The following is a 27,763-nucleotide window of genomic DNA, read 5'->3' on the forward strand; positions in this document are numbered from 1 at the left end:
TCAAGCCCACATTTGCTGAAGAAGAGACAAGAAATGATACAAATGAGAAGAGAGCTATTTAATAGGAAGGAGCTAGGGGGTGGCCAGTAACCTTACCCACAAAGCCTCGGACTGGGCATCTGAGAGAGCTCAGGCTCTGCATGCCCTGGCCCCGGCTACACAGTATATTTGCCAGATAATATGGGGATCTTCTACACCTGCTAGAGGCCACCCAGAAAGCATGTCTCTCCTTGTATGGGAGGGCAGGAAATGTCCTTGGGGAGATGTGGGGTAGGAGCTAGGATGCTCTCGAGAAAGCGATAAACGAACAACCTAATTTGCAGGGTAGTAACCAGGAAAAAAAAAAAGCAGCAAGGGCACGGGGCAGGAAAGAAGGGATGCAGGCGGTAACACCTCAATGAGACTGCCCTGGCTGTGAGGCACATTCAGAAGACAAAGGAAGAGGTGCTTTCTGCAGGGCCGAGAGCCTGCTGGGCCTGGGCCAAGGTGTCACCAGCCTGGCGGTCCAGGTCAAGGCATTCCTGCAGTGTGTCTTGGAACTGCCTGCAGGCCTCCTCCAGAATGGAGCTGCTCCGTATGGGCCAGGACTCCCAGTAGCCGGGCTCCACCCACGGCTGGACCTCGATGGCTCCCAGGCCTGGGCTGGAGCTGGGGCGCAAGGAGCTGTCCAGGTCTCGGAATAACTGGTACAGCTCGCTGCCCTGCCCACTCACGCGTTCTCCATCTATGACTTTGAGGCTAGGCAGCACCTCTCGGATGGCAGCCAGGTAGGAGGGGCTGCCACACATCGGATTGCTGAGCCGTGCCAAAGGGTCCCGGAGCCTCAGGTGCTCCAGGCCCTGTAGCCCAGCCAGACACTGAAGCTGGCCAGGAGTGGCCAGCAGGTTACCAGCAGCATTGAGGGTCTGCAGGTTCTCACAGGCTGCCAGTGGCTCCAGCCCTGTCAGCTGATTGTTGGAGACGTTGAGCACAGCCAGCTGATGCAGCGAGGCCAGCGGGCCCAGGTGGGTGAGCGCATTGCCTGACAGGTCAAGCCACTCAATGTTCAGGCACTCCCCCAGACAACCCAGGTCCACCAGCCCTAAGCCCCTAAGTTTCAGCAGCAGGATGGAATCCAGGGCAAACTCTCCGGAGCGGGACTTGAGCAGCTGGGGAGTGATGCTCAGCACCTCGGCCTCTCCTGGCTTCTCTCCAGAGGGCTCCATGATGCAGAAGATGGTTCGGATGGCCTGGTGGTGGCAGCCCTGTCACAGTGGCGGGAATGCTGGTGCCTATGAGGATCAGCTGGCTGCACTCCCTCAACTCTGCTTGGGCCCTAGAGAGAGAGAGGACAGTCAGGCTAGCCTCTCCTGAGCATGCGTTCTGTGCAGCAGGGAAAAGCGGGGTGCCATGCAGACAGCACAAAGTCCCTGTGCTCACAGAAACCAGGAATGTTAAACGTGTGGGGCTGTCTCTAGAGCTGTGTAGCTTGTTAGCCACTCTGAGAGCTGGGAATAGAGGCGGTCAGCATCCTAGGTGACCTCCGCGCTATCTGTATGACCGAGACCACAACACACCAAAAACTTAAGATGGCACATGTAGTCTATTTACGAGCCCATCTTTATGGAAGAGGGGCATGGACTTTGAAAAGAGTTTGTATGTAGCTGTGCCCTAAGATTGATTGTGCACGTGGGACTGTGCACAATACAGCAGGAAACTTCTTTCCAAGTTGAACTGAAATTAAATATGCCTAAAACAAACTGCCCAGTGTCAGACTCCAGAAGTTTGAACCAACACTGGCTACTGGGTCGTGCTGAACTGGAATTTCTTCTTGCTTCACGTGGATACTCTGCTGGCCACGGTGTTTGCAGGGACCCCCACAGCGGGAGACCCACCAGCCTTGGTTCCCGGAGTGAATGGCCAATAGCCAGACCTGAGACCGTCTAAGCAGCCCCAGCCTAGGGGAACTGGCTCCAGCTCACTCCACTGGTCACGCCATGTTGCAGTAGGCTTAGGCCCTGTATTGCAAGCTTGGTCCACCTGTCAAATCTGACTGTGGACAAATATATCACTTAACCTCCCTTTTTTGGGAAGTTGTTTTTTTGATTGCTCAGTTAGTTGATTTTTTTTTTTTCTTTTTTGAGATAGGGTCTCATGTAAGCCAAGCTGGCTTTGAATTCTCGATCCTCCTGCTCTCCTCCACCACCCCACCTCCCTCCAGAACTAGGATTACAGGTTTACACTACCACTCCTGGCTTAAATTCGTTTTGAACTACACAACAGGTAATTACCACCTCCCTGGCATGCAGACCCAAATAAGAAGTGCTGAAACTTCTTTCATTCACTCAGAAATGTTATTTCCACATTTCTAACATTATCACTGAATTTAAAATGGTGTCCTGGGTGTGCAGACCAATGCACACCTCTGGCTGGAGCTGTAAGGCCTGAGGGGTTGGTAGGCTTTTAGCCCTCTGTACAGAGGAAACTGAAGTTAAGCAAGATAGGATGGGGTGGAAGTTAGCACGAAAGCTGGGGTGAGCTAGTTATGCACTGGCTGCTCCAACTCCAGCTCGCAGTCAGCTCTTCAACTTCAGCGCCGCTCCTCAGAGGTCAGCATGAGATATTGATCACTGTCCCAGACGGCAGAGTGCTACTAAGGCATGGCATCATGGCACCAAAGTGTGAGCTGGGGGAGGTGAAGGGGTAGGGGGAGAAGTCCAGGAAGCCATTTTGGAGCAAAGAGAAGGCATGCCTAATACAGCTGTGTAATGCAGGGGAGCATGTCTTTTTGGTGGCTGTGGGAGGGGGAGCCCAAGTGTGCGTGACATCAGTGTGAGAAGGAGGTTTCCTGTGGGGAGGGACAATGCCGATGCTGCCCACAGAGGATAAAGGTTCACATGGACAGAAAAACAAGAGCAGGCCTCGTTCCAAATACCACTCCCCACAGCACAGACTTTGGCCTGGCCCAGACTCAGGAGTCTGAGCTCAGCAGGCAGTTACACTTGCACAGAACATTAAGGCACTGCCAATTCCAACACTACTCAGCGCCTGTAGGTATGAGGTACTGGCGATCCCCAAGACTACGTTTTCATGATCAGTATCACTCAGGGTTCCTCTGAGGAAACCAGGCCCAGAGCACCATCCATCGGTGATCCCTGCTCACTGGCAGCGTCTTCAGAGAGCTCCCCACGAGTGATCTGACGAGGCTGGGGATGGGTCCTGCACATCCTCTCAGCAGTGCGACTGAGGAGGGTATTCTTGTCTTTGCCGTATCCATTCCTGCCAGCTCGCTATGTACAACACCCCCGTCCACTGGGCCATGAGCTTCCTGAACAGCTTGGAAGAGACAAAGTGCAGGCTGGGCTACTACACGGTAGCTCTGTAATGCGCGCCCCGGACTGCACACGCGGCTAACTAAGGCTATACATGCCACCCTAGCCGCCCCTGATTGCTGTGAGGGAAGTTGGGGTGAAGCCAGGAGAGAGCTGCTCAGGTCTACTCAGTACCAGCTGTGTCAGTGTCTCCTGCCCCCTCCAGGGGCGGCATCTGGGCAACATCTAGTTATGAGACAACCCCCTCCAGCTGGACCAGCAACGCTCACAGACAAGGCCTTCTGCTACGTCTGTTCTGTCCAACTCCTTCAGCTGGGCTGCTGAGATGGGTAGCCTCCTTTCCCACTCCAGCCCACGCTTACTAAGTGACAGACCAGGCCTAAGATATGGGACTGCCCTTGTGCTTTACCCTGCCTGACAATAGTCTGACACAGAACACAGAGATGCGGCTGGTGTTCTTTAAGTCAAGGGAAACAAGAAAAACTTCTCTGGGTGTCTGGATTGGACTTTGGGATTGTGCTGTACAGATGGCCTGAGGACTGTGAGGCAAATTCCACGTTCCTACCTTTACAGCTCCAGTAAGATACGTCAAGGCAGAGGGCTCCTAAAGGCTTGGCTCAGGCCTTGACTTCTTCCTTATGCCAGGACACAAAAACTTCTTCATGGACTTCTTAAAGTGCCACATGGAGTGTGGTGGTTTGAATGAAAATGGCCCCCATAGATCCATGGGGAGTGGCGCTATTAGGAGACGTGGCCCAGTTGGAGGAAGTATGTCACTAGGGGGTGGGCTTTAAGGTTTTAAATGCTCAAGTCAGGGCCAGTGTCATTCTCTCTTCCTGTTGCCAATTGATCCAGATGTAGGACTCTTGGCCCATTCTACAGCACCATGTCTGCCTGCATGCTGCCAATCTTCCCACCACGATAATAATGGACTAAACCCCCGAACCTGTAAGCCAGCCCCAATTAAATGTTTCCTTTATAAGAGTTGCTGTGGTCAGGGTGTCTCTTCACAGTGATGGTAGTCCTAAGACATGGGCCATGAGGCTGGCAGCTTGCCCTGTCTCCACATCCTTCCTGGAATGGTTTACGTCTAACCTGTCAGGACTGCACACTTGGGTAAGCTGAGGCAAGGGCCGAACAGTTAGGTTAGAGGAGGCCTGGCCGACACTGAGCGGCAGAGGCTGTCTTCTTTGCTGCCTTCTCCCCACTCTCTCTCCATCTTCACATCTTCTGTCTGGACACCTTCTTCAAGGGCACAAATCATCAGGCAGGGGTTCTGGAGCCTCCTTTAGGTTTACTCTGCCCAGGTGGCTCAGCACTTCTCTTGTGAAGCAGTGGAGGCAAGACCAGATCTCTCCAAAGAACATGTTTTTCCCTTCCCAGTGTAGGCAGTTGGGTCAAGGGCATCTTCTCCCTGCTTCTCCAGGAAAACTCAGTCCAGGTCAGAAAGGACAGATGTACCACTTGGCAGGGAGCAAGGGCTACTTCTTTGTAAGAGCAAGTCTTTTTCATGCTTTTTTTTTCTTCAGGAGTCAGAGGTCCTGGTTTTCCACAAGGCCATCTTTATGCCCAGAAACTCAATTTAACCTCTTGGGCATGTCCTTCCTGGGAGCGCAGCTGAGTCCCCATCTATGGAGTCCCATAGATCTTGTGCTAGAGTCAGCCTGCGACAAGCTAGGGTAGCAGCTGGGTTCCTGGTGCGGTCTCAGGGGAGCTGGTGCTCACAGCAGGGTCTTCCTGTCTCGTTGATCCTGGGATGTCTTCTCTAGGGCAATTTTTTTCCCACTTCTGATACACTTGGGAACTTAGGGCGAATGGGAAGATGTGCCCAAAGACAGGCAGCAAGGCACGATGAAAAGAACAGTTCTCAGTCACCCTAGGTAACTCTGTGGACTGCAAGGCCGGAGACCGGACGGGAGAGAACCAAAGAGCAGAAGTCAGTGAAAGTCACCAAGGACGGTGAGAAGCAGCCTCAGGACATCACCCTTGCAAGGCCATGACCTTCTTGGCAAGGTGTGATTCTATTCTTCCAACTAGTTCCCACAGTCTCCTGCATGTTCATTATCTCTGCCAAACCAACTGATCTTTTGTTTTGTTTTGTTTTGTCTTGTCTTTTTTAGCGTCTGAGGTCAGAGGCACTTGATCTTTTCATATTGTGGACAAAGCAAAGAAAGGCCCTGTGGTCACTCACATCACAAACTAGAGACAGCCAAAACTGAGGGTTCAAAGGACTCTGTCCATGGCAGGGACTAACCTCAGGAGTGTGCAGTGTGTTTCTGGGGCTGCAGAGCTCCAGATCTGTGGATCCTGAGCAGCTGGGCTGCTCTTGGTACCAAGAGACCGGGAACAATGTGCCACATGGCTCACTATCTGTTAAACTGCCAGCTAGCCTGCAGAGCCCGACAGCGCCTTTGCTCATTTCCTCTGTAGCTCCTCTCTGGACACCAGCTGTGAAGAAAAGCTCACAGGCCGTGTATGCTCTGCAGTGGCATGACGGAAGTGCCTTTTCTTGTGTTCCTTTCTGTGTTACGCTTTCCCAGAAGGCTGCCTATGCCTTCACCTCCCATGCCTGTGAATCCTACTGTTCTATGGCTCTTGCCCAGACCTGCAGTGACCACCCTGGCACCAACTTAATGTACTTTTCAGTGACACCCACCAGGAGTGCCTGCCTGCTTCTACCCTTTGGAAACCCCTTCGCCTTCTGTCATAGCCTACCACATTTTTTTTGCCATCCCTCCCATTCCTGACCTCACAGTCCTTTATCTGGTCTCCACCCTCTCTAACTGTCCCGTAAGTGATAGTCCTTAGGCCGTCTCCATGGGCCCCACTGGCGCCTGCAGAGCAGTCTCCAGGCTGCCCTGCTCATCACAACCATCACACATAGGTTCACAACTCTTTTTCCAGCCTCTCAAGCTCTTAGTGCATCAACTCCATCCTGGTACAGGGATACCCAGCCTCCCAGATGCTCAAGCCTAACACTTGGGTATGGTCTGTGTGGTGGTTTGAATAAAAATGGCCCCTAGAGTCTCATAAAGATTGGTACTATTAGGAGGTGTGCCTTGTTGGAGGAAGTGTCACTGGGGGTGGGCTTTGAAATTTCAAATGCTTGAGGAGGCCCAGTGTCACGCTTCCTGCCTGTGGATCAGGATGTGGAACTCTCAGCTCCTTCTCCATCACCGTGTCTCCCTGCATACTTCCCACCAAGACGATATGGACTAAACCTCTGAGGGGTAAACTGGCTGCAATGAGAGGCTTTCCTTTATAAGCGCTGCCATTGGCTTCGTCTCATCAGAGCCATCAAACCCTGACTAGGACAGGAGTTGATAACAAGAACTAGAATATTGCTATGACAGGCTTGCCCATGTTTTTGCCTGGAGGAATATGAAATGCTTTGGGGCTTTGGACTGGAAAGCAATTGGACACTTTAAGTGGGACTTAATGGGCCGTCATAGTAGGAACACGGAAGACAGTGGAGCTGAGGGTGGTTTGAACTGTGGGTGGCTGGATCAAGAGGTTTCAGGGGAGAATACTAACATACGGCCTAGAGATCGTTCTTATGATACTTCGGTGGAAAAAAAAAAATGTAGCTGCCTTCTGTCCCTCAAAAAAATCTGCCTGAGGCTGAATTGAAGAGTTATAGATTAACAGCTTTGGCACAGATTCCCAGGCAGCCTAGTATAGACTGTGTTGCTTGGTTATTAGTGGCCATGCTTATGCAGATCTATAATGAAAAGAAGCAAAACTGAGCAAGAAAAAAAAATACAAACGTACAGTTTGAAGAGAAGGAGGACACCAGGAAGTATGACTAAAGAACAGCCTGATGCTAAGTGGAATAAAGGTAGTGATGATCTCAGAGCAAGACCCCAGCCAGCTAAGCTTCCAACTTGTGAAAAGGAATGAAAGAAAACCTAAGGCCGGACCTGGCGGTGCACACCTTTAATCCCTGCACTTAGGAGACAGAGACATGCAGATGAGTTTGAGGCCAATGTAGTCTACAGAGCAAGTTTCAGGACAGCCAAGCTTAGGCAGTGAAGGAAACCACAGAAGACAGAAATGCTGGTAAAGACGTAACTGAACAAGGGAGCCATGTTCCACCCCAGAAAATAGCAGAACTTGGCAGCTTAAACCATGTACATAGTTCTGGCTTTGGAGTTAAGAAAAGTAGAAAGGGGTTAAGGAATCTCCCTCTATGACTAAGGGCAGCTGCTGAGGCCAGGAATGTATCAGGGTGTTCCTGCATGGAGGCTCAAAGAGGCCATTGTGTGAAGCCATGAAGGTGAAGCCTGGATTGCCTTGCAAACCCCAAAATGGTTGGAGATGCCAGAGCCATGGGATACCTGCCTACAAGAGCTCCTTACAGGGAGCAGAATCATCCCAAGAGAAAGAACCGCAGTCAATACAGCTGAAAGGACCTAAAGGTCTGAAAAGCGCTTTGACATCAGACACACAGACGCAGAGTTTAGAGTTTACTCAGTGAGTTTCTGGTCTTGTTTTGGTCCAGTATTTTCTCATTATGCTTCCTTTCCTCTCTTTTGGAGTGGCAATGTACATCCTGTGCCATTATATGCTGGAAGTATGTGATCTGCTTTTTCATTTTGATTTTATACGGGGTTACAGTTAAGAAATTTCCATGAGTCTCAGAAGAGACTTTGAATCTTGGACTCTGAAACAATGTGGTGACTGTGATATGGATAGAGATTTTTGAACTTGGACTGTCTGCAGTTTTGCATTATCATATGACTACAAGCTTATGGGGGGGGGTCACAGAGTGACCCTTATGGTGGCTTGAATGAAATGGCCACCATAGGCTCATTAAAAATGGCACTATTAGGAGACACGGCCTTGCTGGAGTAGATGTGGCCTTCTTAAAAAAAAGTGTGTCACTGTGGGTGGGCTTTGAGAGAGGGACCATTTGAAATGGCCAAGCCAGAGCCAGTGCCCCTCTCTTCCTGCTCCCTGAGGTTCTGGATGTAGAACTCTCAGCTACCTGTCCAGAACCATGCTACCTGCATGCCACCATGCTTCCTGCCATGATGACGATGTATTAAACCTCTGAACTGTAAGCCCTAGTGGAATGCTTTCCTTTATAAGAGCTGCCATGGTCATGGTTGCTCATCACAGCAATAAAAACACCCTAACTATGACAGTCCTCAACTTCATTCCTCCTTGATCACGTTTTTAGACATTCGGACAAGAAGTCAGGAGACTCAGCGTGAAGAACAGAAAGAGACAGAACAGAGTCCAGAGAGCCAGGATGTGTTTTCCTGGAAGAGAAAAGCCTCAGAGGAAGACTATGTACTGGGAGCATCCAGAAGCTAGCAAGCCACATCTCCTCTCAGCAGAAAAGAAAATTACACAGGAAGATTAGGTGCCAAACCCCACAGATGACTGAAGGCGGCCAAACAGTCTCTAAGAGGATAAGCCAATCGAGATAGCTCTGAGACTCCCTGGAGACAGATCAGGGGATTAAGAGCTAATTGCGCTTGCCTCATAAACTTGGCCTACCCCCATAAGATCAAGTGAATGGAGCCCAGGAGAGATGACACTTGTAGACGAGCTGGGCCAAACTATGAGTGAGTGACAAATATCATCTGTGGCCCAGAACTACTCTCAGATGCCAGCAGTGAGGAAACTTACCTCAACTCTTATTTTATGACTGAAGAAACTGCAACCCAGACTATTAGTCCAAGCCTCTGGTAGCTGTCAATGAAGACATAGCACAATGCCTTAAAACTATGCAACAGTACCAGTAACAGTGCAGAAAAGGGGAAAACTTGCCTGTTAGAGCTACAGCCTGGAAAACTGCCAACCACAGACCTATGAGGCCACTGTTCTGTCTCTAATTCCTGGTCCTATATAGGTGCTCTTGGACCATTCAGTTGTTTAACAAAAAAAATGCATGAAATACCATGACCCCATATAATGCTCAAGACATACATATAGACACACATCCAGGCACATGCCTGTAACTGTAGCTGTTAAAGATTAAATTCCTAACACAATAATCCAATTGCCAGACAGAACCCAAGCTTTTCCAGTGAGAGACTCCAAATAGCTTTAGTCTGCAGCATCTCCTGGGAAGCCTCCTTGCCTCATAGCATTTTGCTTCATTTTTCTAAGCTTGAAATCACAGCATGTCTGTAAGCACAGTCCTTGGGAGGCAGAGGCAGAAGGACCTTAGCCTGGACTAAGATTTAAAAACAGTGCAAGGGGAAGTTGGGTAACTCGGTGATAGAGTGCTTGCCTGGTATATGCAACGCCCTGGGTTCAATCTCTAGTATATATATATATATATATATATATACACAAGAGTAACTGCCTGGTTGACAAGTTTAGCTCAAGAATATGGAGAAATGGTTCCTGGAGATATTAGCAGCAAACCTCTCACCTACTGTCTTGGTTATGGTTTCTATTGCTGCAATAAAGCACCATGACCAAAAGGCAACTTGGGGAGGAAAGGGTTTATTTGACTTACACTTTCATATCACTCACTGTTCATCATCAAAGGAAGTCAGGACAGGAACTCAAGCTGGGCAGGATCCTGGAGGCGGGAGCTGATGCAGGGGTCGCGGAGGGGTGCTGTTCCACACAGCTTTATTATAGAACCCAAGACCACCAGCCCAGAGATGGCACCACCCACAATGGGCTGGGCCCTCCCCCACTGATCACTAAGAAAATGCCTTACAGCTGGATCTCACAGAAGCATTTTCTCAATTGAGGCTCCCTCTCTAGTGACTCTAGCCTATGTCAAATTGACATAAAACCAGCCAGTACTTGTAGCATTTGTGCATGCACACACGTGCATGCGCACACACACACAAACACACACACACAGAGAAAAAGAAAAAACTTAGATTCATCACAGTAGACCAGGGTGGGGACCATTCAGGGCTAAGTTATCCAAGGCTGGGAAGCAAAAGAGGAAGGGACAAAAGGACTCCCTGATAATCCTGTTTACTTACAAAGGTCTGTCCAGATTGACTGAGTTTGAGGTTCTTTTTGAACAAACCTTCAGGCGTATTTTTACAGAAAATGAGAAGCTCTAGGAGTGGAGGGTGGCTGCCTGGGTAAGGCTGACAAAATGGGGAGGACAGAGGATGAACAGACACCAGTGTTTACAGAAACAGGAATGGAGGAACATGGGAGACCTTTTGAAACCAAGGGAAGAGACTTTCCGTTCAGTAAATGATGATGGAACCTAGGCACCACAGTGAGAAGTGTGGCCAAGGTACGGACAGCCATCTGCCAGTTTTAGAGGGAGACTTATTCCAGGACATCCTCAGATAGCAGAGTCTTTATAGCAAAGAGCACTGGGCAGAACCCACACATACCCCTCCACACTTTAAATCATCTCTGTATCACCAAGAGAATCGAGAACATTGTATTGCTTCGGGACTCAAACAAGAAGAAACAGTCTTTATACATTTGGTACACTTGCTTCTAGTTTGCCGTTTGTTTTTCTAAGAAATTCAATACCAGTGGTTACAGAACTTGTGATGCAAAACCTTTGGCAGGTCCACTGGAGTGCTGAGTATGTTCCAAGTGCTGGAGGGGCAGAGGGAGGGGAAAGACTTGGCAGTGCTTCTCAGATCGAGAACAGGTGCCTGGGGAAAAAGAAGTAAAACATACCACGGGAAAGAGTTGAAACAAAAGGTAAGGCACTTGGGAAAGGTTTGAGGTGCATGAAAATAACAAGGACTCTTATTTCTCCTGACAGACAAGGAAGCAGGATGAGTCCACAGGGAGGCAAGTCAGTGAGGGAATGTCAAGTGGGGAGCTGCAGCTGTGGACAGCCCAAAGCCACAAGACTGTAAAACAGCAACCTGTATCTGCAGTTTCCTGGCATCTGTTCACCTGGACCAGGAGACGCCTCGGCACATACAGCGCATTAGGTGATTGGATTGTGACATTCGCTTGACTATTTTGCCAATCCTCCCCAGAGGGGACCTTGGCTCCTAATTCTACCTTGTTGCACCCTCGCGTTGCACCACACAAGCCGCGTTCACCTCAAACCACCCCTGGGCATTCCACAGTTCCACAAGCTTGCCAGCCTCCTCCCTTATCACCTTCCTACACTGGAAGGAAAGAGGTGCTACCGTCTCCCACCCAACCCGTGGATTTAAGCCACTTGCTGAGAGATGTTTTAAATAATACTCAACCATGTTTTGCGCTCACACAAAAGTAAAAGTGACGACACAACAACAAAAACCACCAAAACAAAACAAAACACCGGATAGAACCCTGCTGGAAGACTACATTTCCCAGCTTCCCTTGTGGACTACCGAAGTCACGTCCACCCGTTTCCACCTCTACAAGAGGACCAACATCCCTTCTTCCTCTGTAGTCGTTTCGAAATGCCCTATTACCGGGAATAAACTTGGTCCCGCGTAAAGTCAGAGCAAGCCTTTCTTTCCGCTCTTCTCTCTACAGACGCTCTTTCCAAATAAGCTCGCACACGAGCAGAACCCTCGTTGCTGTGTGTAGCCAGCTGCTGAGATCGTGAGCTGGAGTGCCCCCGCGTCCGGCGACCACAGCAGCCTCCCGGGACTGTTACCGGTTAGCGCGGTCCTGTCTGTGACTGCTCTCAGGGGGCAGTGTGGAGGGCGTGACCGCCAATAGCGGGCGGTTCCCGAACAATCCGGACTCCGGGGCACGAGGGGAGCGCCGCGAAACCGCGCTCCGGGCGCGGGCCTAGCCGACTCCGGAACCTGCCTGCGGCCGGAAACGGCGGGCAGCGGTGATGCGCAGGAGAGGATGCTTCCGAGGGACGCGCTGCGGTTGGCGCGGTACCCAGAGTGCGCAGGATGCTCGGGGTGCGCGGGGTACTCGGGATACGCAGGATGCGCAGGGTACCCAGAGTGCGCAGGATGCGCGGGGTGCGCAGGGTACGCGGGGTGCGCGGGATGCGCGGGGTACGCAGACCACGCAGACCACTGGGCCTTAGCTGGAACCCGCCGTTCTTTAGTACTTTTGCCGGTGCGGCGCTGGGGAAGGCACTTAAAGGTCCTGCACGAATACGTGCTCGGTGACGTTCACTGAGCCTGGCTGCAGGCGGCGGTGACCTAGATTTCTAATCCGTTAAATGGTGCTGGTGTGCGGCCCCCCGCCCCTGCCCGGGCCCTGCCCCGCGGAGCGGTCATGCTCACCGCTTGGCACTGCAGAAGGGCCCCTCGTGGAAACCTGACCCATATTTTCAGAAACCCGCCTCAGAACGTTTCCCGAGACAATCGGGCACTGCCTGGTGGTGCTCCCACAGGCCTCGCGCCCTGGGACGTCGCCAACGCAAACGGATCAAGAAATCACGTTAAGTGGGCACAGGGGAGAATGGCTTTCTCTCACTTTGAATTCGCAGGCCTCCTGGAGATTTCTACCTTGAGGGGCAGACACGTTCAGGAGCTAGGGTTTTCCGTCTCCTAATGCTCCCACTGCCCCAGAGAAAGCAATTCCAGGTCAGTCCGCCTCTCCAGCCTGGGCCGGCAAATTATAGACACTTTTTTTTTTGGTTCATATCTTTGCACTTTATCACAGCTATTTTGATCACTTTTTAACCTCTCCGTGTGATGGACCTGCCTGACTCCAAATTTTTTTTTTTTTTAGTTGTTGTTTTGTTTTGTTTTTTAAGATTTATTTATTTATACAGTTTTTCTGCCTCCATGCCAGAAGAGGGCACCAGATCTCATCATAGATGGTTGTGAGCCACCATGTGGTTGCTAGGAATTGAACTCAGGGCCTTTGGAAGAACAGTTAGTGCTCTTAACCTCATCTCTCCAGCCCAGCCTGACTCCATCTTAAGATTAGAAACTATCTTGCTATAAGTTCAAAAAAGGTTCACTCCTGTTTTCTGTAAAACTTGGATTTGACCGAGCCTTGATCCATTTTCTGGAATTTGACAGTTTCCACTGCCCTCTCCCCTGATAAGATAAGACGTTCTGCCAAATACTTTTTGAGATGTTCTGCCAACTTTCATTTCTATGAAACCAAAATTTCTTAGAAACTCCCACCCTTGCAGTTTGGGAGCTGTAACAAACCTCGTTTTTCCTGTGTTTGGGGTTAATCTCTCAAAACCCCCATCAGGGAGCTAGCCCCGTCGGACAGAAAATAAAGCGTGCTTTCAGTTCATCCAGAAAATCTGGGCTGGTGGTCTTTACTCCCGCTAGGTGGGATTAGCACATGTTTCAGAAATAGGGGTGTTTGTTTCTCCATTATACAAGGAAGCCACAGAGCATGTAGGAAATGTTAAGAGTGCCCAAGAAAAATTGTCAAAAGACACCCTGTCTCCCACCCAAACCTTCCCCTTCCCCCAGCTTCTGATTGTTTTTAAAACCATCATTCTTTTCACACTCTTGGTTCTTTTTGCCCTCTTGGATCTCTTTGTTCCCTTGGCTCCTTCTCTTTTTCTCTTCCTTCCTCATTCCCCCCGCCCTCCCCACCCTTCTGGCCCAGTTTAGTCTGCTGGTCATACTCAGGCTGCCATTTTCTCTCCCTGCTCCGGATTCTTCCAGATGCCTGCATGCATCTGTATGTACCATGTGCGTGACTGGTGTCCTCAGAGGTCACAAGAGGGTGTCTGATGACCTGGAACTGGTAGTGAGCTACCGTCTGGGTGGTGAAAACCAAACTTATGTCCTCTGAAAAAGCAGTCTGTGCTCCTAACTGCTTAGCAATCTCTCCAGCTCCATGGTCCTAGTTTGCTTTTCTACATCTGTGATAAAGACTGTGACCAAAAGCAGTTTGGGAAGGAAAGATTTATCTCATCTCAGAGTTTACAACCCATCACAAAAGGAAATCAGAGCAGGAACCTAGAAGCATGAACTGACGCAGAGGCCATGGAGGAATTCTGCTTATTGGCTTGCTCCTCATGGCTTGCTTGTTTTATACAGCTCAGTTATATATGATTGAAGAGCAACAAATTCCTCTTTCCAAAGAGAAGGAGACTGACTCCCTTTTTAGCAAGCAGGAACTTTCTTCAAGCCCCTGAGGGAATGGGGGCTTCTGTTTAAAAGCCCAACCTTGGGAAAAGGACTTTCTTGAAGGACCACAGGAGTTTCTGTATAACCATCACTGCAAACAACATCTTCTCTGACCAATTCTGAGAGATGCATTAATTTATGGTATAAGCATCCACATTTAGAAGGCAGTTTGACAATATGTCTGTGGTAGTTTGGATAAAAACCCCACTCACCCACCCAGGGGGACATATTTGAATGAGTAGTCACCAGACAGGGGCACTATTTTAAAAGGATTAGGAAGTGTGGCCTTGTTAGAAGAAGTTTGTCACTGGGGTAGCAGAAACTTCTCTTTCCAATTTTGGATACTCAAAGGCGATGGCTTTAAATCGTCAGGGAAAGGGCTAGGGAGGGAACCAGCAATGACAACTTTTATCTGCTCCCGACAACAGCAACACCTAGAAATAGTCCAGGCGTCATCAGCGGGTACTAAAAAGGAAAGTGTGTTGCTGGCAACTAGATCTGTATGTGGCAGGCCTCAGGAATGCTCTGGGTTAACTAAAAATATCGGAGCTGGCACGTCTAAAGGGCATGCAGCCGAGGAGAGCCATGGATGGGTGTGGCATTGGAACCTGCCAGGCTCCTGTCTGCTGCGGAGCTGAATTCTGCTCTTTGCTAATAGAGGTTATCAGGGGAGCTGTCAGGTCTTGACTCACACTCCTTGATTATAAACGATATTTAACTCTTTTTTTGTATTTCTTGGGAATTGACTTTTTATGTCTTTTGCCTAATTATCTTTATGAGGTTTTTTTTGCCTTGTGTGTTTGAAATGTTTTTGTTTTGTTTTGTTGAGATATGTTTTCACATAGACTTGAAGCTTGCAATCTTTCCCCCTAAGCCTCTGTGGTGCTGGCGCTGCAGGTGTGGGTCGATTTACACACCTCGATGTCATAATTATTTTTAATGTTTCAACTTGACCCCCCACAGTTTCTGAATTCTTCCCACCCCCACCTTCCCTATCTCCTCCACTACATGATAATTTTTTTTTTTAATTCTCCTGTTTCCTTTTAGTATATCTGTAGGTTCATTTAAAGCATTAAACTTCATGATCCACTGGCATTGACTCTGTCTCTGGGGTTCAGACATTGCTTGGTGGCCTCAGCCCCCTTTTCATTGTGGATCTGATTGGCCACGCTCAGGCATTCTTAACTCTAGGTTATAGTCTTTCTCGACTCTTATTTTCTTCCATTATACTAATCCTATTGACTTCTCGAACTTGAAAAGCATACATTTATCATACTGTCCATATGTGCGTTTATGTGTGTGTGTGTTTGTGTGTGTTGGAGTCTCAATTTATTGCCCCGACTTTCTTGAAACTTTCTGTATACCAGGCTGGCCTTCAATTTTCAACAATTCTTCCGCCTCTGTCTCCTGAATGCCAAGACTGCAAGCATGCACCAGGACTACACTTTTTTTTTAAGAGGTAGACAAGATGCATGTCTTGTACTCCAAGATGTAGCCCAGGCTGGCTTGGAACTTATCATCTTCCTGCCTCCGCTTCCTACATGCTAAAAATAAGCACAGGAACACATCACCATACCACTTTAAATATATCATATTTCTAATTACTGGAAGTATCGACATCTCTCCCAAGTAAGCCCCTCACAGATACCTAGGACTATCCTGGTGGGGTTTTTTTTCACATGTTTATTTTCCCCAAGAGCTATACAATCAGCACCAACCAGTATCCGCTCTCTCCCCTCTGCCCTCCCAAAACATTTGAGAAGATCACTGTTGTGGTTTGAATAAAAAATGCTCCCCCCAGGCTCATGTATTGAATGCTTGTCCCCAGTTGGTAGTGCTTTTTCGGGAGGGGGAGACTTGCTGGAGGAAGTTCATCGCTGGAGGTGGGTTTGAAGATTCTATGATAGTCTGATCCCACTTCCTGTTCTCCACCCCCTTGCCCCCACCCTTTCCTGCTTCCTGTAAGTGGATGAGGAATGAGATCAGCTAGCTTCCTACTTCTTCCTCCATGTCTTCCCTGCCAAGATAGACTGTCCGCCTGGAACTGTAAGCCAAGATAAACTCTTTTCTCCCTTTAAGTTGCTTTTGGTGTTGGTATTCGATCTTAGCAACAGAAAAATAATTGCCGGAGCCTGTCTGCAGAGTTGAACAGTTCCTGAGTGGGGAGTGAGGATTAAAAGAAAATTTTAAAAAGTAACAGACTACACACAAGGTCAGTTCAAGAGGGCTGCCAGTAGAAACTGTCACACTGGTTTATTTCACAATTCCTATCTATACTCAAAGCACCTCGATACAATGAAGGGCCTCATGGAGAAGTCAAATTTGTTTACCTCGACCATTGTCTGGGTGATCCTCACACAAATGAAAGGGAGTGAACTTGGCAGAACATCCTGCCTATCCGTGTCTCCAGGTGAGGGCCAGGGTGAAAACAAGCAGCTCTCCACAAATAATATTTAGAAATATTTAGAAAACACACTTAGAAATTAAAGATGCTGCATCCTCTGTGGCCTGGCAAGACTGCACCCCCCAGGGAGAGGTGATCAAAGAGCAGGCCACTGAGTTCAAGTCAGAGGCAGCCCCTGTACCATTACTAGGGAACCCACTTGGAAACTGAGGAGCCAATGGGCTTCCATTGAACAGGGGTTCGAGGTCCTCTCCATACATGGGCCTTAGTCGGTCTCTGCAGTTCCCCCTGGGCCCAAGGACATTGACTCTCTTGTTCTCCTTGTGGAGTTCCTGTCCCTTCCAGGTCTTTCTCTTTCCCTCTTCTTCCATAAGGATTCCTGCTCTCTGCCCAAACTTTGGCTATGAGTCTTAGTAGCTCCTTCGATACTGGTGGGTAGAATCTCTCAGAGGTCCTCTGTGGAAGGCTCCTGTCCTGTTCCTTGTATTCTCCTACTTCCAATGTCTATCCTGGTTGCCCTTCTGAATGAGGTTTAAGCCTCTTCCCTAGGGTCCTCCTTGTTGTTTAGCTTCTTTAGGCCTATAGATTTTAGTATGTTTATCCTATATTATATGGCTAATAGCCACTTATAAGTGAGTTTATATTGTGTCTTTCTGCTTCTGGGATAGCTCACTCAGGATGATCTTTTCTAGTTCCCATCATTTGTCTGCAAATTTCATCATTTCCTTGTTTTTTTATTGCTGAGTAGTATTCCATTGTGTAAATGTACCACACTTTCTTTATCTATTCCTCTGTTGAGGGACATCTGGGTTGTTTACAGATTCTGGCTATTACGAATAGAGCTGCTATGAACATAGTTGAGGAAGATGATGCAGCTGGCCTTGATGAGACCTGATAAGCTAGGGTCAGATAGAAGAGGAGGAGGACCTCCCCTATCAGGGGACTGGGGAAAGGGCATACGGGGAGAAGAGGGAAGGTGGGTGGAGCTGGGAGGAGACAACGGAGGGGGCTGCATCAGGGATACAAAGCTAATAAATTGTAATAAATAAATATATAAATAATTAATTTTGTTTAAAGAAATTAAGGAAATTTACCAAAGCCACAGAAACAAACTGTTAGCAGGCCCCTGTGTGTCTCACAGCACTAATCTCTTGGGTCACTCTTTCTAAAGCACTTGAGCTTTAGAAAGCTGTTTCCTTTAGAAAGGTGTTTCCTTTGTCCGGTGGGTCAGCAAGTACCCTGGGCTGAGACTCTGCCAGAATCTAGTGTGGCACAGAATTTAAAGAGCTGATAGGTTAAAGTAATGTGACAGAGAGCTGCCAGTATTTCCTGGCCAGGCGCTTGAATCCACTTTCCCAGTTCCGGGTCACAGCCTCTGCGACCCATGGGCTGCTGTTGCTTTATGGATTCGTTTTGTCGACACTGGAGCTCACAATTAGCCCTGGCGCTGGCGCCGGCGCCCACAGCGTTCTCTCGGGAGACTGGCTGGAGTGAGGTGGAGCTTGGGGAGAGAAAGTCTATTTGCTGAATTGATTGTACAGACAAAGGGCAAGGTTACTGCCTCGGGTCACAATGGGTGACACCTGAGAATGCACCGCAAACCAGGGCTCCTGGTTAAAGAGACACAGACGGGGGAGTGAAGAGTTTGCACCCCAAAATGTGATACCTTTTTAGGGAGCAGAACGCTGAGCTTTCCAGAGAGAGGAAGACCCAAGCTGCTGCTGTGGCCTTTTATTTTGAATGTAGGAGTCGTGGTGTCTGCACTGGGGCTTCCTTCCCCCAAGAATGGCCATAGAAAAGGTAATGAACACCCTAGGGTGTCTGCTTCCATCGGATTTCACAGCCTTCTTTCACGGAGGCCAAATCTAGAAACTGCTGATGAACCAATGTTCTAGAGTTGTGCTTCCCACTGTGTGTGAGAGAGGAGGGGTGGAGACAGGAGAAGGCTTCTCCAGGGGACATTTCCAAATGATTGGACACATTTATGGCTGTCATAACTGGAAGCAGGAAAAGGTGGCCTGATGGCACCTCACGGGTTGAGTCGGGTGCTGCTAAATATCCAGGAATTCACAGACTACTCGCTCCTCCCCCACCCCAAAGTCCTAAACTCCCTCTAATTACTTAGTGTAAACTTCTTTCCTTCAAGGCTGGGAAACCCAGCTGAGAGCCTCGTTTGGCACCAGAACTCTTAGGATCTGGATTTTGTTTAAAATGTAGAGTCTGGGCCAGCAAGATGTTTTAGTGGGTAAAGGCACTTACTGCCAACCCGGATGATGACCTGAGCTTGACCCTCAAGGCCCCCATGGTATAAGGAGAGCTGACTCCTGCAGCTTAATCTCTGACACCATGGCACACCATGGCAGGCATGGGCAAACACACACACACACACAAATATGATATAAAAACTCTGTTTGTCACATAGACTGCCATGCTTTGGAATATGCATACAGTGTGAAATGGCAGACCTGAGCTAATTAATCAACATATTCTTAATACGGTTGCCATGAGATTATATTCTTTGGAATGCTGCATTTGGTGCCCCACATCTCCCCAGGGAGACTTGTTAACCAGAATGTGGCCTGGACTCACACAGGACTGTGGTCATCTGCTCTCATTTTTCCAATGTTACAAGTTGAACAAAACTGGAGTGGCTGCCAAACTGACGACGTTCCCAGAAACCCTGAGTTTCATAAACAGTCAAATCACTCAGGCAGGGAGCTTCCAGGGGCAGCCCCATCCACGAGGACTTACATTCAGCTCCTCACAGTTCCAGAGTTATCAACAGTTGGGGGGGGGATGGGAGCTGGATAGAGCAAGCAAAATCACTAGCGGGCCACATATCACAACCTCTGTGGGGACAAGAATAGCCCCTACCTCTCCCTAGTGAGAACCTGGTCCCACCGGTGCCCCTGACAATCATCAGTTGGACTGTACCAGATCTCTCTGTGATGCTGAGACATAGCAATGTCACAGGAGGTTGTGAGGAGGCCTGGAACAAGGGCAATAACACTGCATCCTCTTAGCTTCCTGCCTTTTGGTCTCCCAAGTAGTTTCTGATCTGTAGGGACCGCTCACTCAGTAATCATTGTTATTAAACATCCTTGAAGGATGTTTCACACAGGTGTGGTATGGGCGGAAGAACCATTGCTGCTCCTGCCCAAAGCCATTGCTAAAGCCTGGATCATGAATATCAGCGGCCCCCTCACCCCCCACCCACCACCACCAAGTAAACATTGCATACATTGTCTTTCTGGAGATGTAGGTACTGTGCACACTGCCCTCTGCTGGCCATGGGTGGCTTATATTTGCTCAGGCCATCTCTACTTTTCTCAATGAACTTGTTGCTAGGTGTGACAGTCTTCACTCGCCTTCACAGTTTTGGCCCTTGCCATGGCTCAGCAGCACCATATCCTACACCACTGCCCCTTTGCAAATATCTCTGCTCCATCGACATTCGGTGAGCCTCTACTGACCTCTACCTCCCCCGTAGCAGGGGACGGTCTTGTTAGGACTGCAAAAGATGCCTTGGTACAGAATGACCAACCTGCACCCAGAAACAGAAGCAACCCTAGAACCAGCCCCTGGAAGCCCAAGGCCAAGTCCTGTGGACCATTCCTTTGAAATGTCCTGTCCTCAGGCCTTCGAGGACCTGGTTCCCTCTGTTACTTCCCCTCTTCCCCTCAGGCAGGAAGCTGGATAGGCAGATCTTCAGCTATGAGGGACATAGAGCCTGCTTTTCTGTACAAACCCAGAGTCACAGATGCTGTCTTTTAGGGCAGAAGCAAGATGGCCAAAGTCCGTGTGAACCAACCCTGATCCTTATACTCCTGCAGGGCTTCTGTGTCAGCGTCTCTGGCACTTACTAAAAACAGCTCATAAATCCCTCCTGTTTCCAAGATGTCCGTGTATGGGTCTCCAGCAACCCACAAGTGTCCCTCACAAGGACCCGAATACCATTCACCTGAAATGCCCTCATCAGGGAGGACGCGACCTTCCCAACCTCTGGGACAGTGGAGACCTAACTCAGTGACTCACCAGCAGCGCAGTCAGCCTCCTTTCATTCACACTGACCATGTTATGTATGTGCTCCTGGGCACAAAAGCCAGTTTTAGCTGAGCGTGGTGGCACACACCTGTAATCCCAGCACTCAGGGAGTCAGAAGCAATCGGATCTCGGTGAGTTCAAGGCCAGCCTGGTCTACAGAGCGAGTTCCAGGACAGCCAAGGCTACACAGAGAAATCCTATCTCGAAAAACAAAAAAGCCAGTCTTGTGCACTCTGCCACTGAGGGCATCTTCAGACCTTCTCTTATGAGGCAGGGTATCAGTCTGGCTCAGACCCCAGGCCAGCCTGCAGTCACTATCCTTCGTACTCTGTCTCCTGAGTGCTGGGATTACAGGCGTGTACTACCGAAACAGCCTTAACCGGCCTTTCATAATCCTCTCCTTCCTTTTTTCTAATTTAAACTTGAGCCTCTTATCACACCTCTGCTGACTCCCTTACTCTCTTTCTCTGACATGTTCTATCCCCACTGAAAAGATGTGATCAGAAGTCAGAGCCATCTCTAGGTAAGTTGTTAAATGAAATACATTTGTAGCTTTAATGTCCAGTTTTGTATATGATTTTAAATTTAATGTGGAGGGGTATATGCACGTAGGGTGGAGATGCATGTATCTATGGGGAGGGTGCATGTATGTAACTAGGTGAGTGTGTGTGTGTGTGTGTGTGTGTGTGTGCGCGTGTGTATGCATGTGGACAGGGGGTGGCTCAGACTCGACAGGAAGTGCCGTAACTCACTGAGCCATTCCACAGGCCAACTTTTGTATAGTGTTGATGAAACCCCTGCCAGCCTGCATAGTCCCACCTTGAGCATGGAGGAAAAGCCCCTGAAAGAATGAAGATTGTGGCAAAGGGGTGGGACACCTCGCCTTACCAGAAGGCGAGTAGATGTGCACTCCTCGGCCTCCCCTCTCCTGGCCCTGCTGCGTTAGATGCTATGACTAATACGGGGCGGAGTTCTCTTTGATGTGTAGCTATCTAGCTTAGGTAAATTCTCTGCTTGAGACCTATGGCTCTCTCCAAGCTCACACACAATTAGAGGCCAGAAACATTTCATGACAACCCATCCTCTAGGCTTTATGAGGGTCCTTTCATAAGTACTTGCTCTGAAGAGGTTGTCTTGGGCCTGACACTTATGTTCCCCATCCTGGACCCCAGTAAAAGCAAGTGCCTGGGTCCAAGCCTTCATCACCACAGCTCGCTGACTTCTGTGTGCATGGCTCGGGTGAGCTGTACACTGTGGAAAACCACAGCAGCAATATCTTTGTTTCTGTGACTGTCTCCTAACCATGGCAGGGCGTCCTCTGTCTCTGCAGTTCTAAATGGAACCAATGTCTGCACAGAAGAAAGAAACTAGACAGAACACCACAGGCTTGAGGAGCTGCCAGGCTCAAGCAGGCCAAAGCCTGCCCAGGAAGTGTCTCTCCAGTCTCTGCCCTCCAGGAACAGAGGCTGCTGCCAGGGAGCTCAGCGGCTTTCAGTCACAGACACACATGTTTGGCAGCACCCAAAGGACTGCTATCAAACCAGCACCAAGACGTTCCAAGTCCAGAACAACTGGGAGGAGGAAGCAGCTATTTTCAGAGAAGTCCCCTCCAAGCCTCTACCCCAAGCCAAAGAGGATCTCAGGCACCCAAGAACTGAAGCCCTGGCAACAGGCATGCAGCAGGCTGAACCTGGCTGGTGGGTTCTAGTTCCAGCTGAAGGAATGGTGCCTACATTCAGGGACAGAGATGGTCATGCTCAGAGAACTGGAGCCTGCCTAGGCACACAGCTCAGGCACTGTGCCCTCTGCCTTCAGGAGCAAAGGTCAGTGGGTGAAGTGCCACTTCAGAAGCCTTGGTCTTCCTCCTACTGGGCCAACTGCAGGACAGTCGGCAGAGCCAGACTGTCCTCCAGATCTCAAGAAAGCATGAGGATCCCCTGCACCAAGTCCCAGAAGTGCAGCCCCCTTTTCCTCTCCCCAGAGACACCAGTAAACAAACAGAAAACATCTGAGTAGAGGGGATAGAAACAAAAAACACGTGACATCTGGCAAACTGAACAGAGACCAGAGTTTGGCTACTAAGTCACAATCTTGCATCATCATGATTTATTAGACAGGAATCAGCTTTTCAACACAAGTCATGCTCACCATGCTCCGCCCCACAGGAAGGCTTTGGGAGTCAGGGTAGAAAGGGATGGGTTGCCCAAGGAGGCCCCAACCTAAGCTCTGAGCAACCGGCAAGCCTAGTGCCCAGGAATCTGAGTTACAATGTATTCTACTGCCACTGCCCAAATGACCCCTGCAAGGGGAGGAAGACCAAATAAATAGTCAATAAATAATCAAGGCTGGCCTTTTCTTCCCCTGGGATCTCAGCGAGCCACTGGCTGGGCCCTGTCCTTCCTAGCTCTGGCAACTCAGGCAAGAATGCGAAGTCCCTACTCACTCTCTCAGAGGAGTAAGCCATGGTCTGGAGTGGGGGGGTCCCCTAGACTGATCCTCTGTGGTTTGCAGTCTCTATCTGTCCCTGTGCCTCACACAGAGCCATATGAGCATGGGGACAGGGGGTCTCAGCGACTAGAGTCACAGTGCCAATAGTGCCCCATACACATCACCTGTGTCTGCCCCCAGCCCCAACCCCGAATCTCTTCAATGCCATTGGGACCAGCTCTGGGATGTGCCCTACCACAACCCAGCGAAGAGTGTGGCCTCCTGACAGGTTCTGGGGAGTGAGTGAATAATCTACAGAGGGAGAAGAACATGACTAGAACATCCCAAAGACACACCCCTCCCTGCCATGCCAAGCGACTTCACTGTTACAAAAGGCTAAACACTGAGGTTTTGATCTAGCCGTACTGGGGTTTGGTGTGTTTCTTTAGGACATCAGCATCTCCCAGGAATGTCACATATAGGAGTGCTGGAAACTTAAAGAACAATCTACTCCAGAGCTGGAGAAGGCCTGTGGCCGGATCCAATATTTCAACAAGGCGGAAAAAGAGTTGAAAAGCTTGGAGTATTCTGGGCCATTGTGCCTTCTCCACAGAGACATTTGCCCTTTCTGGGACTGGGCTGAGTCCCGGCTTCTGTCCCCTGGATGGAAACAGTTCCCAGCAGGTCTAGCTTCTCAGCCAAGATCTGCTTGGAAGAGAGAGAAAACTGCCAAGTGTGGGGACTTAAGCACAAGTTGGCTCCTGCTGTGGCCTGCCTGACCACAGAGCTTTTCCAAAATGCTGGGAACACAGGGGAAGCTGAAACCAGGCTGGCTCCGGGTGTGTGGATCCCACAGCGCTGGCAGGGAGAGCACAGAAGGGTCAGGCTGAGGGATGGGGCCAGTGGGAGTGCAGGATCTCCAGGGACATCAAGGCTGGGCCATCTGCAGCAGCGCATCTGAAAAGGACGTGATAGTCACCACCTAGTCATCCCTTCACCTTCCCTCTCCCTGGAAAGCTCCCTCAGCCTACTCCTGCCCCTCCCTGTCACCTCCCTCTGCCGACTCTGACCTCTTACTACCCACAGATAGCCTCAATCTACAGATGGCTCTCACCCACACCCTATCCCCACCTGTGGTCTGCCTAGCAGAGCCCTTCATTTCTTGTGCTAAACAAACTAACTCCTGAGCTGGAGAGATAGCTCAGAAGTTAAGAGCACTGTCTGCTCTTCCAGAGGTCCTGAGTTCAGTTCTCGGCAACCACCACAAGGTGGCTCACAACCATCTAAATGGGGATCTGCTGCCCTCTTCTGCCATGCAGGTGCACATGCAGATAGAGCATTCAAATACATAAAATAAACAAACTCCTGAGTCCAAAAGAAGCCCCTGGGATGGTCCTGGTCCCCTTCCCCCCACCACGGGCCCTCAGTTCGGCCTCAGGTCACTCTCTCCCTTCTGTACCTGTGGTCAGAGGGCAGCTGGTCACTCCCAGTGTTCACTCCCACAGGAAGCGCACGTACCAGATGGTCTCGTTCTTCAGTTGTGGCCCAAACAGGGGGTTCAGCTGGGCCAAGATGGCGATGAGCCAGCTGCCAGGGACAGCAGAGTGAGGGGTACTGGGCACAGAGGGACCCATCGTACCCACCAAACTGGGGAGAAGAACTCAGCTACTCTCTCTTTCAAAGAGCATGCGGCTAACCCAGCATGTGCAAGGCCGGTGTGCTGGGTGGCACAGGGAATGGGTTCAGGATTTGTGGATTTTGATGTGAGAATGTCTCTAAGCTGGGCCTGGAGCCTTAAGAGGCCACCCCAGCACTGCCACGCACCCCTCTGTTCCCCCCTGGTGGTTCCGAACTGGCTCTACTCCAATCACTCGGGCATTCCTGAGCAGTATGGTGCCCTGATTTCTATGTGAATTTCCAAGTCTAGAGTGGAGCATGAAAGTGAATAACCAATCTGGAGGATTCTGTTGCCCAGTTAGGAGCAGACGCTACTGAGCTGACCCAACTCATGTGCCTCACAGTTCAGCTGGGGGTACCACAAAAACCTACGAGGGCTGAACCAGACCCGGCTCCGGTGGTCACCACAGCCCCAGCTCCTGGGGAAAGCAATACTCACAAGAGGTAACAGCAGACGGCAGTGGCCACCAGCATGGTGATGATCACCCTGTAACAGCAGAGAGAAGAGCAGCATTGGCAGACAGAGAAAGAGCTCCCAGCCTTCCGGTGCCTCCTGGTCCCCTCTGAGTAAGAATTACAAGGCAAAGCCTAAGAGCATCAGCGGTCAATGACATCCAAACACTGTGTTGTAAAACTCTCCCCTTCTCCCTCTTAATGCTGGAGAAGGCTTTGTCCAAGCTTCATTTGTGACAGTCCACTAGAGAACAGCCTCAAAATTCACATCAAAGAAAACAACGAGCAGGATACCGGGCAAGCAGCAAGGAAAGAGCTACTGTTGACTGGGATGTTAGAGAGAACATGGGGGGCTCTGTACTCACTTAGAGAAAGCCAGAGAGAGGCTTACAGCACAGCTGAAGGGGCGTGTTGGACAAGGAGCTCACCGAGACTTTCAGGAGAGATGATATGACTACAAAGTAAAGATGTGGAGCCCAAGTTTAAATCCCTTTTAAAGATATTTATTTCTATTTTCACTTACATAGGCAAGTGTTTGTATGTGGCTATGTGAACATGTGTGCCGGTACCCAAAGGCCAGAGAGGGCCTCAGATCTCCTGAAACGGTAGCTAAAACAGTTGCGAGTCTCTCGATGTGGGTGCCAAACCCTGGTCCTCTGGAAACGGAGAACTGCTCTGTTGAGCCATCTCTCCAGCTGCCTTAAGATTTGTAGGAATAAAGGCAAGCGCCATCTGTCTCCACCTCCGGTTTAGGCTAACCTAATCCACGGCAGAGCCCAAGCCCTTCGAGGTGACGCTGGGCCCTTCCTTTAACATTAGCAGGCAGTCGGGACCACTCCTGACTGCGCACTGGACAGTCTAGTGCTGAGACAACGGACATGTGGGCCAAGTATGAGGGTTTCGTGACTGAGAGGCTAACAGAGGAGGGACTGGTCAATGCAGAAACCTGCTAGGAACCTTCCAAAAAGGAAGCCAACTAGAACCATCCAGCACACACGGTGCCCTGGACGCTACTTGGGGCAACCCTCACGCCAGTCTTACACAGCAGGTGATGCCTCCGTCCCTACTTTCCTCCTTGAGGAAGCTGAAGCCTGGTATTTGCCTAACGTCACACAGATAGCAAGGAAGGCACATTGGTGCCTTTACCGACCGCACGGGTTCGGGGGGACAGGGGGGAAGACTGGCCTACAAATATAGCCTGCTTGCACCTCACTTCTGAATCTATCCCTTCACCCGGCCCTCTGGCCTGTTTCCTGGATGCTGCGCCCCAGGTGCAGAGATCTGGAAGTCATGGGGAGGCGCTCCTGTGAGGACCTGAATTTCCCGGTAGCAAGTGAGAGCCCCAGCTTGAAGGGGCGAGCCCAGCTAACGGACAGGGGAGGGTCTGCAGGGAATCGCGGCCTGCTCGCCTCTCTTACCCGCGGTTGGGTCCTTTGGGCACGAACCAGGGCCCAGCGATGCCGATGAGGCCCCAGAACGTGGTGAAGATGATGACAGGGAGGGCAAAGGAGTGAGCGGTCATGGCTGGGAGCAAGATGTTCAGGTGAGATGTCGGATGGAACAGCAGACTCTCCAAGCAAGTGCACGTACCGGCAGAGGGCAGTGAGCATGCGCAATGGGATCCCAGCGGCAGAAGCCCTGGACCAAGCGAATCTGCGCTCGCGCATCTCTGAACCCCGTCCGCCGGGAACGCAGCCTGCTCATCAGCTGTCACTCAGGACCAAGGGAGGGACTTCCGACGAGCCTTTTCCTTGATTGGCTGAGTAGGGTTTGCTCCGTCGCAGGTGGATCCAGGCTTGGGGTTTGCGCTTTCCTTTTTTATTCCCATTAGGATGTAGCGGGTCACGTGTTGTGCTTGGGCAGCCCAAGGTAGCTGGAGACAGAGGACATTGGGGGACAGGTTTGGAGGAGACCCTAGCCAGAGCGGGTTTTCGACCAGAAGAGCTCATGTAGCTGAGAGACCACTGACTTGGCCTCCCGTCTTTTCAACCATTCCTAAGTTGCCCGCAGTTGGTCGCGGGCACAAAGGAGGCTTTGCGCAGGTGTCAAATTTAATAGTTTTCTTCAGCAGCACAGGAAGGGTCCTCCTTGGGCTTTTTGGTCCCACATTTCCTCTTTGTGGAAAACTGTGGGATCTGTTGATCTCTACCCTCTGCAGAGATCCTTTCCACAGAGAACAGTGGCTCCGGGAGACATGTGTAGCAGCAGGTCCTGCGATGCGGCCGACCAGGGAAGCTAGAGGGTGCACAGCATGGGAAACTGGTCAACACACACCGTATGCCTTGCCTGCCCGTGCATTGCCAGTGACGTGCTCTGGATGCTCACAGACACCTTCCCCTAGTTAAGACTGTTTTGTTCATCTCGTCAAATTTCATGCAAGTTGGAGGTGAAGAGAGGGTGCTATACAAAGATCTCAGGTGAAAAAATCCAAGCTAGTTGTGGTATCATGTGATAAATTACTATTGAGTGGATTTGTC

General features: G+C 50.0%; 2 protein-coding genes and 1 long non-coding RNA gene across 7 annotated transcripts; 1 reads left to right on the top strand and 2 right to left on the bottom strand.

The window, feature by feature from the left end:
- Nucleotides 1-34: 34 nt before the first annotated feature.
- On the bottom strand, nucleotides 35-12,507 carry Lrrc61 (leucine rich repeat containing 61). Of its 4 annotated transcripts, XM_060380066.1 has the most exons (3): nucleotides 11,678-12,507; nucleotides 10,750-10,915; nucleotides 35-1,315 (listed from the first exon to the last, which is right to left on the bottom strand). In XM_060380066.1, the coding sequence occupies exon 3, from the start codon at nucleotides 1,203-1,205 to the stop codon at nucleotides 426-428; it is 780 nt and encodes a 259-aa protein (XP_060236049.1). In that variant the 5' UTR covers nucleotides 1,206-1,315; nucleotides 10,750-10,915; nucleotides 11,678-12,507; the 3' UTR covers nucleotides 35-425. The 4 variants fall into 4 exon arrangements, with proteins under 4 accessions (XP_060236049.1, XP_060236050.1, XP_021510175.1 ...); XM_060380067.1 differs by lacking the exon at nucleotides 10,750-10,915 and having other exon boundaries at nucleotides 11,866-12,507; XM_021654500.2 differs by lacking the exon at nucleotides 10,750-10,915 and having other exon boundaries at nucleotides 11,678-12,506.
- On the top strand, nucleotides 11,995-23,068 carry LOC132653073 (uncharacterized). Of its 2 annotated transcripts, XR_009590731.1 has the most exons (4): nucleotides 12,006-12,124; nucleotides 18,360-18,485; nucleotides 21,224-21,252; nucleotides 22,060-23,068. It is a non-coding gene; the product is annotated as an uncharacterized LOC132653073 (long non-coding RNA). The 2 variants fall into 2 exon arrangements; XR_009590732.1 differs by lacking the exon at nucleotides 18,360-18,485 and having other exon boundaries at nucleotides 11,995-12,124.
- On the bottom strand, nucleotides 22,813-26,964 carry Atp6v0e2 (ATPase H+ transporting V0 subunit e2). Its single transcript, XM_021654495.2, has 4 exons — nucleotides 26,705-26,964; nucleotides 25,273-25,320; nucleotides 24,616-24,743; nucleotides 22,813-24,113 (listed from the first exon to the last, which is right to left on the bottom strand). Exons 1-3 carry the CDS (start codon nucleotides 26,806-26,808, stop codon nucleotides 24,650-24,652), a joined length of 246 nt encoding a protein of 81 aa, XP_021510170.1. The 5' UTR covers nucleotides 26,809-26,964; the 3' UTR covers nucleotides 22,813-24,113; nucleotides 24,616-24,649.
- Nucleotides 26,965-27,763: the final 799 nt, after the last annotated feature.

This window comes from Meriones unguiculatus, chromosome 3, assembly GCF_030254825.1.
Source record: "Meriones unguiculatus strain TT.TT164.6M chromosome 3, Bangor_MerUng_6.1, whole genome shotgun sequence".
Lineage (NCBI taxonomy): Eukaryota > Metazoa > Chordata > Mammalia > Rodentia > Muridae > Meriones > Meriones unguiculatus.